Genomic DNA, 9,299 nt, shown 5'->3' on the forward strand with positions numbered 1-9,299 from the left:
GGCTGCTAAGGAGATAATAACAGAGATAATAGCAGAGGCTATTACTTCTGAAACCCAGGAGTCCTCACCAAATAACCAGACAAGCCTTTGAAATTTTTACCTGCTGTCAGCTGCCACTTTTTTTCAGGATTTTATTATCAGACCTTTTCATTTTTATATATTTCAATGCTGGTGCTATTAGTTTGGACTACCTCGGGTTCAGCTATTGAGGTTTTTACTGCTTCCACCTTGATATCTGTGTATACCCTCCCCCCCCAAAGTATATATTTGGAACAGGCACATTTGTGCCCACGGGCAGAAATCTCTCTGAAACACATCTGACCTTTGAGAGTCCAACATTTTATAAAATATAATAAATGTTCACGGACGTCAACAGCGTGTGCATGCTTCAGCAGTTATTTTTTTTGTTTTGCAAATGATAAAAACGAAACTAGTCGAATATCAGACAGAACCAGGCAGAATAAAAGAGTTAATCTGACCTCTACGTGTGTTGACAGGCAATATTAAATGAAAAGACAGCTGACAAAGACCAGAGGAGTGATAATTACTTAAAAGCGATACAGTGGACAGGCAAATAGTCCAGCATGTACACTGTCTCCCACCCTACCGTAGCTGGGATAGGCTCCAGAACCCCCACAACCCTAAATTGGATAAGTGGTTGAGCAAATTGATGGCTGCATGAGTGACACAGATTGTCTAAAAGCTTAGTGCCTGATTTTTGTACTACTTGTACATAAATAGAATCATTTCGAGCCTACTGGTGCAAACATTGCATAAAGCTTCAGCTGAAAACAGGAAAAAAGTTTCTTATATTCTGAATTCCCCCCCCCCCAGCTTCTACCTAATGTTATCCTACAAAATGTACAAACATTTATTCATGTGTTGATTAAGCATTTCTGTATGGCAGCAGTGAACAGTTAAATAAGGCTTTGATACAAAAAAGATCTAAAAGCTTCTCTTCTCATGAGAGCAGTTCAGCCTACAGCTGGAATTCTTTATCTTTGAAAAATTGCTTATTTTTCCTGGCATGTTTTACTTTAATACCACTTGAGCTGCATGGGGTCCTCAAGTTTGCAGAAAGCCTCATGAAATCCCAGCATAATCTGATAGTATTCAAAACGGCCACCTTTCCAGCACTTGTCTACAAGCTGATTTACTTGAACAAGCTTCACACGAGTCAGTCGAAGCCCCCCCACCCCCAGGTTTCACTCGAGCGCTGCTTGAATTAAAGGCAGTTAGGAGAGGCTGCAGCACCACCACTCTAGAAATGTTTTCACCAAAGAGTTAACATGGTCAATGCCATTAATCTGCTTCTGTTTAATTGCCAACATACAACTGTGTGGTGCAAAAACAAAAAGTGGAACCTGCGTGTGTGTGAGACAAACGGGACACAAAAAATTACTTCCAACTGTCAGCATGAAGAGAGCCTCATTCAGTGGATGGATATCAGCTGAATAACATTAGCAGCTGAATAACAGAATATGATTTTTTTTTTAAATTTATAAAGCTCTACTATTATGTAGGATCTGTCTTTTCCTTTGTTTTGAATCATTCACGTTTTCTCCTTCAGCCTTTATCTTGTCCTCCCCTCACACAGCAGACCGACAAACACTCTATCAAACAATAAAAATAACAAAAAAAAAGAAAACTGTAAAACCTCTCTCATTTTGAGATGATGATGATGATCATCATCACGCAGCCTCTGCCCACAAGCACGTTAATAATTTCACAGATCGCTGAGGTGTGAGCGTGAACTCACCTACCCACAACACTGGACGCACAAGAGTTATATATGAGAAGATGCCGGCATGCAGCTATTAAGTATTTGGTTCCACACATGATGTATTCATGGGAGAAGGAAACAGGTTGGGAGTACAGAAAAACAAGGAAATCAATTATTTTATGAGGAAAAGTTCTTTTTAAAACTGTGATTTTTATGACGTATTTGCCCATGACTGTGTATTGTTTAGAGCTCTTTCTTTATAGTGTAATTACACTTAAACAGTGGAAAGTCTGTCTAAAGTTTGACGTCAGCACATTTCATTTTGAGAAATCATATTACTGGATTTTCTTTTTTTTTCAAGCAACACGCAGGGCTTTAAAATGTTCTCTTGATACACTTCCGCAGTGAATTAGTCCTGTTTTTCTCTCCCTCTCTCTTTGCATCCAGTTACACGGAGCTTGTATTCAGCAGTGGGAAACCAGGCTTCATAAAAAGAAGCCACACCAATCAGTCAAACCCAGACATCTGCACAAATACTGGGCACACGCTAAGTAGAAAGTGGTCAGTTTGACCTTAAATAATGTGCGTGCGCGCGCACACACACACACACACACACACACACACACAGGAAAAATAACTAATGATCAACTGAAGCTTTTAAGCATGTTCGGTGCATCCAAGCACATCATGCTGTAATGTTTGTGTGGAAGGGTCACATTGAACTCAGACTTGTGGTCTGGCAGCTTTCACTGATATGAGTTCATATTGTTACAGAGTGAACAAAGGGTTTCTCTGCAAAACACTTACTTTTTATCAAATGTAATTTATAGCTCTGTTATGGATGGGGCACCATTTGCCACTTTATGCATTTCTGAAACATATGCAAAGAAAATGGTGCATTACATATATTAATAAATATGCTGTAAAGTCTTCGATTACTCACTGAAAATTTCAGAAACAGATTTAGACCCCTTATCACTTTGCTACCTGTGAACAGACACTTTCACTTCACCAAGAAGGTGGACCCATTACTGAGAACAAATGGCTGAATCTCTACCTGCTTCTGCAGCAGAATTGCTTAGTCAGTTTTCTCATTTTGCTCCATTGAGTGCAGATGAGAAGCCGTTTCCATCTGTGAGACTGTCAGCAGAATTTCACTGAAAAATGAAGCTTTGGGTTTTTATCTCAGCCACTGTGTGCTGCAGCTAATTTCTCAGTCGTGTGCTGCAACGAACATGCCGCCCGTGAGAGCAGTTTCCCTATTCGTAAATACAGACAGTCATGATGTGCTTGATTTAAATTAACAGTGGCTGGTTCGCACATGCATTTTTTATAGAGCTGCAAAAAAGTTACAAGAACGTCATTAATAATTCTACATCTTTATCTTTGCTCCAGAGAGGTGAGGGCTTCCTATTGAACTTTGTTATTGCAAGAATAGAACAGAATAGCACTTTATTGGCATTGTACATGTACAACTAAATTATGGGTGCTCCATGCCAATTGAGCTGGAGAAAAAAAAACATAAATCATAAAGACATCAAGAATAAATAGCAAACAGAAGACATATACAGTCTAGACGAATAGATACAAAAGAAGAGAAAGGCACACAATGGAGAGCAAGCGCATCTGTTGGGAGCGCTGCGCAGCTGCGTGCGTCCGAACGCACCATTTTGATTGGTGATGATTGCCTGATTGCTAGTCAGAATCACAGTCTGACAAAAGGACTGGTCCTTAGACCGATCCCAAATACAACTAATACACACAAAGCTCACAGTGAAAAACGAAAAGAACAACAAGCAACACGCAACAGAACGCATTTGAATGAAGTGCGCACAGTGTATTTGTAACGGTGCAAAATAGAAGCAGCTCACGCTTCTCTTCTCTCACTTCCCCAGAGTCAAATAGTTCTCGATTTAATAACACTGAAGCGATTAATTCAGTTCATTTTAAGCCCATCTAATTTATGCTGGCGTTAACGCTCTGACGAGAGGATTTTTGGTAGGTAGCTGCAAGAAATCGAGGGGTTACCTTTCTATCCAAAACAGGAGCAGGAATAGCTCCCAGGTATGCACAGCTGGGCTGTTGATCAGTCATGCTATGAGTGAAAAGCTTGTGCATCCAGGTAGTGAACAAATAGCAACCTAACAAATGGTGGATTTACAGTTTTTTCTGAATGCTTAAACCCTAACTGTGATTCTTATAGCACAATTTCTAAAACTATTAATACTTATAGCAAAACCACTCACTGAGTTTGCAAAACTAAAAGCACAAACACTGCTTTGCACTCAGCTTGCCATTTTGTAACACACACTTTGCAAACCTGTAGCTACAATCCACTGCACAGCACTCTTTTTGCAGAACTGTAAACACAACTCACTGCTTTACACTCAATTTCCAAATGATCAACGCACTCCTAGCAAAACTATACACGTTTAAGGCCATTATTTACACTATTTTGCCAACTGTCTGGCACACTGTCACATGTGAAAACTTTTTTAGATAATTAGTTCACTTTGCAATCAGCCTAAGCACTATAATACCGGTAAGCTGTGTGTGTGGAGTACAATGGAGGGAGCAGGAAGAGGGAGAAGTAGAGGAGGCCGAGCAAGAGGACGTGGAGGTGAAGAAGTAGGATGAAGAGGACGACAAGGACAAGGAGGAACAAGAGGAGGACGAATTGCTGATGACATCAGAGCTACAATAGTGGACCATGTAATCAACCGTGGAATGACCCTGAGGGAAGCTGGCCGACGGGTTCAGCCTAACTCAAGCCGCTACACTGTAGCAAGCATCATAAGGACATTTTGAAATGAGAATCGGTTAGTGCAGTCACTTCGTACTAAGATTTGTAGCACTGCCGTATGCCAATGAGAAACACAACAATACCATAGATGTAAAGATACTGAAATTGTTACTTTACAGAATTGCTAGATGACCAGATGCTGGGGCAGAGGAAGCATGTTCACTGCAGACCAAGAAACCCATATAGTCAATATGGCGATTGCAAATAATCCTATACTTGGAAATAAACTTGTGTTTGTTTTGATGTGTGTGAATAATAGTACTTGAAGTTTGGATCCCTCTATGCTTATCTATGACAAAAGTATGAGCTCAAACTGACATAGCCTACCTTGTGCACAGAGAAAACAAAAGCCAGATGTGTTTTTTTATTCATACCATCAGTGTGTAGTTGGTGCATTGTGTGCTTATTAATGTGATGGCTTGTGTTAACTGTTGGATACAAAAATACCATTTTTACAAAGGTGTGGAGAGGTAAGCAAGGGTTATTCGCTTTTACAAGAAAACTACAATGTTTTGCTGATTGGGTGAAGAGTTTTCTTATTTGTGTGTAGAGTTTTGCAAAAATAGCCAATAGTTACAAAAAATGTGCTCAAGCCATCAGAAAAAACTGTAATCACTGTCAAGGGATTGCAAGTCTGAGAAGGGTCCTGGATGGACTGTCACTTCCTGTTGTGAGACACCTTAACAAGAGTGCCCCATTTCTTTTATAAGGCTGTTTGTCCTGTTGCATGGGCACGTGTGTGATGGAAGTTGTTTTCTTTTAAACATTATTAAAATGAGGACCACCACAATAGACACATATTATAAGCTGTTTTATAGCTTCTGGGTCTGAGTGTGTGTTTCTAAAGAGCAACAGAGGTCAGACTAGCTGTAGAAGTAAATTTGCTTAAATGGAGATGGGGAATGGCTAATTGTGTTTCTTTTTTGTTTTTTAAATGGTTTTTATTTATTTATTTATTTATACACGTTGGTCCCAATTACAAAGAGAGGAAGACTTCAGGGGATGTTCATGGATGTAGTGAAGGACGACATGCAGAGGGTTGATGTGACAGAAGAGGATGCTGGGATACCAGGCCAAACTTTGTCTCACACCTTATAACAGCTGGGACAGTGTCCCATGTCTTTCAAGACTATACACTAGATAACAGCTGTGGTGGCGGTCCCTTTAAATTATAAGGTTTGAAACGCCGGTTGAAAATCACAGATTCTAATAAGAGTAAAACTGGAATTCTAACCAATGAAACTTTTTAGGAGGACTTGTAGAAAAGCAGAAAGAAAATTGAAAAAAAGATAAACTCCAGATCTCCTCTGATATGTTGAGGGAAGCCCTGTTACATTACTAATAATGTTAGAAGATCAAAAACTATTTTTAAAAAAGTATTTATCAGACATCATTTCTGATAAGTGTCACAGAGCCCATGTCTTATTTAACAACATTTATTCTGTCATCAACCCTTCACCCATCACACACTTTCCAGTGTTTTCAGCCACCTGTGAACATAGCCGGACTGGCCATCGGGCATACCGGGCAGTTTCTATACAGCTGGGTGGGTGCTATGATGTTACTGATAGTGAACTTTATTTTATTTATAAGGTTAGTTAGTAGAGTTGCAAACCGTCCCGTAAAAAACGGAATTGTCCCGTATTCAGAGAAAATATTACGTGTTTCGTATTGAGCTGAAAAGGAGCACAGTTTGTCCCGTACTTCAGCTAGAATGGAAAAAGACACAAAGTGGATTTATTCTGCGTCTTTACACTGTCAGCTGCCTTTTCTCTCATTCTCTCCCCCTCCCTCTCCTGTTGCTACTTCAATCATGAAACTGATCAATGATCAGCTGATCGGCTTTTCTGTCACAAGTCCCATTTCTCTGTTTGTTTTTGCACCAGAAAGAGGAAACCAGATGTTGCGCTAAACAACAGCAGCACGTTTAAGCTTGATCAGCTGTTGCTAGAATTTATTTAATATTAATTTCTAGTATCAGCTGATGTTTGCTGGAGCCACAGCTGTAAAGCTGCTGGTCATGATATCGGTTTGGATATGTGGTGAGAGGGAAACATGAAGATGAAACCAGGAGATGTCCTTACTGAATCATCAGAGCTGAACAGGTGAAGACAAATAACACCAGGATCCTTTTCTAAGTAGCTGCCAGCTGGTAACCGTGCAGGGGTGGATCTAGCAAAGTTATGCCAGGGGGCCAGGTAGGGCATTAACAGGGAGAGGGGGGCACAAAGAAATACTTTTCTTTCTTATTCTCATTTAAAATGTCTCGCTTTTAATAAATAATTATCTGAATCTTACAACCAAAGTTTTTAGTATGACTTAAAATGTATAGAAATCATACATATACCAACAAGACTGTACATCACTGTCACAACAGCATTTGTTTTCATTCAAAGGCTTTATGGCTCTAGTCAAAATGCCCGGGCCGACTTTTTGTCCCAGTCCAGCCCTGTATGTGGACACTTTTTATAGTTTTTGTCTGTGAGGTTGCTGCTATCAGGTTTCAGAACACTCCTCCAGCTTATGATCTTTCTGTTACCTCAAATTTATTAGCTGTTTTCGATCACTTTGAGCCTGTTTCTCTGTTCAGTTTGGCTGAAGAAGTCTCCAATTCAAAGCCCTCTACGTGTCACACCAACATTATCTCCACTCGCCATTTTAAAGACGTCTTTGACACACGAACCTTGTGTGTTATCCATTATTAACTCTACTCTTCTAACAGGAACGGTTCCAGCTGATTTCAAACATCCCATCCCTGAAAAAAACAAATCTTGATGAAACCGTTCGTTCATATTTTGGAGCAATATCTAAATTCCTTGAAAAAGTCCTGAAGAAAATTGTCTTCAGAAAGAAGATGTCACGGCGGGGTGCGCCGGTGTGAGGAAAGAGGTAGACCCAGATGCAGACACGGTGGAGACAAAACGTAGTTTCAAAAATAAAGCGAGCCTTTATTGGCTGATTGCAGAAGAAAAAACAAGGAACTAGGGAAACTAAGGAGGCTATGAACACCGTGTTACAGTTTTTTCTGATTGCTTAAGCACATTTTTTGTAACTATTGGCTATTTTTGCAAAACTCTACACACAAATAAGAAAACCTGTCACCCAATTATCAAAACATTGTAGTTCACTTGCAAAAGCGAACACAGCTAGATTAACTCTTCACACCTTCGTAAAAATGGTGTTTTCGTATCAAACAGTACACACAAGCCATCATCTACTAAGCACACAATGCGCCAACTGCACACTGATGGTATGAATACAAAACACATCTGGCTTTTGTTTTCTCTGTGTACAGATGTCAATTTGAGGTCACACTTTTGTCATAGTGTCATGTAAACATACAAGGATCCAAACTTCAAGTATTGGTGTTTATTCACACTCATCAAAACCAAGACAAAGTCAGAACACAAAATAGGAATTTCACAAAAAAAAGGAAAAAAAAGACAATCAGCCTACATCATGTCGTCTTTCTGGGTCCGGCCACAAAATTTCGTCCACATCGCATGCGACATCCTCCAGTCCAAGGCAAAATATCTCCTTGAATGCCGTATCCAGGCCTGACATGATGCCTGGTCAATATCTCCACATGCCTCCTCCATTTTCTGTAAAAGGGCTACCTGTTGATGAGGATGGCGGTCGTACACTTTCCAGCACCAGGCAGAGAAGAACTCCTCGATGGGAGTGGAGAGTATGGAGGGAGGTTGAGTGCCATGAAGGATGGGTGGTCTGTAAACCAGTTGCGGACCAAAGCAGCCCTATGGAAACTAACATTGTCCCATATGATGACATATCGGGTCTGCTCTGGTCTCTGAACAGTGAGCATGTCATGCAAGGTGTCCAGGAATGCAATAATGTGTGCAGTTCTGTATGGGCCTATAGTTGCATGATGGTGAACAACACCATTTTGGCTTATAGCTGCACACATGGTTATGTTACCACCACGTTGTCCTGGGACATTGATGATGGCACGGTGTCCAATAATGTTCCTGCCACGTCTCCTGGTTTTACTGAGGTTAAAACCGGCCTCATCTACAAAAAGTAGCTCATGTCCTGTTGCATCTGCTTCTAGTTCCATCACTCTCTGGACAAGACAAAACAAATGCAACACATCAGGCCCATGCACAGCACTACAGTATGCACTTCCAAATTCAGAACCAATGACAGTAGCTTACCTGCACATAGTCATATCGCAGTTGCTTTACACGTTCTGTGTTTCTCTCGAAAGGAACTCTGTAAATTTGCTTCATTCTTATTCTGTGGCGCGCAAGTACACGACTTAGTGCAGAAATGCTTGCACTGTGTATATTTTGAAAGATGGTGTCATTATCAATTATGCGCTGCTGTATTTCGCGCAGTCTTATTGCATTATTGGCAATCACCATGTTCACTATATGGGTCTCTTGCTCTGGAGTGAACATTCTGCCTCTGCCCCCAACATCTGGACGTCTAGCAATTCTGTAAAGTAACAATTTCAGTATTTTTGCATGTATGGTACTGTTGTGTTTCTCATTAGAGTATGGCAGTGCTACAAAGTACTTACCGATTCTCATTTCAAAATGTCCTAATGATGCTTGCCACAGTGTAGCGGCTCAGTTTAGGCTGAACCCGTTGGCCAGCTTCCCTCAGGGTCATCCCATGGTTGATGACATGGTCCACTATTGTAGCTCTGATGTCATCAGTTATTCTGTTTCTTACTCTTCTTACCCTTCCTCTTTCCCCTCCTTGTCCTCTTCCTCTAACTTCCTCTAATCCTCTTGCTTCTTCACCTCCACG

General features: G+C 40.6%; 1 protein-coding gene across 1 annotated transcript; it reads right to left on the reverse strand.

Annotated features, from left to right (window-relative positions):
- Positions 1–8,139: 8,139 nt before the first annotated feature.
- LOC148101494 (uncharacterized) lies at positions 8,140–9,076 on the reverse strand. Its single transcript, XM_087845515.1, has 2 exons — positions 8,699–9,076; positions 8,140–8,607 (listed from the first exon to the last, which is right to left on the reverse strand). The coding sequence occupies exons 1-2, from the start codon at positions 9,074–9,076 to the stop codon at positions 8,140–8,142; spliced, it is 846 nt and encodes a 281-aa protein (XP_087701641.1).
- Between the last annotated feature and the right edge of the window lie 223 nt (positions 9,077–9,299).

Source organism: Neolamprologus brichardi, chromosome 9 (assembly GCF_056152115.1).
Source record: "Neolamprologus brichardi isolate AB-2024 chromosome 9, ASM5615211v1, whole genome shotgun sequence".
NCBI classification, from domain to species: domain Eukaryota; kingdom Metazoa; phylum Chordata; class Actinopteri; order Cichliformes; family Cichlidae; genus Neolamprologus; species Neolamprologus brichardi.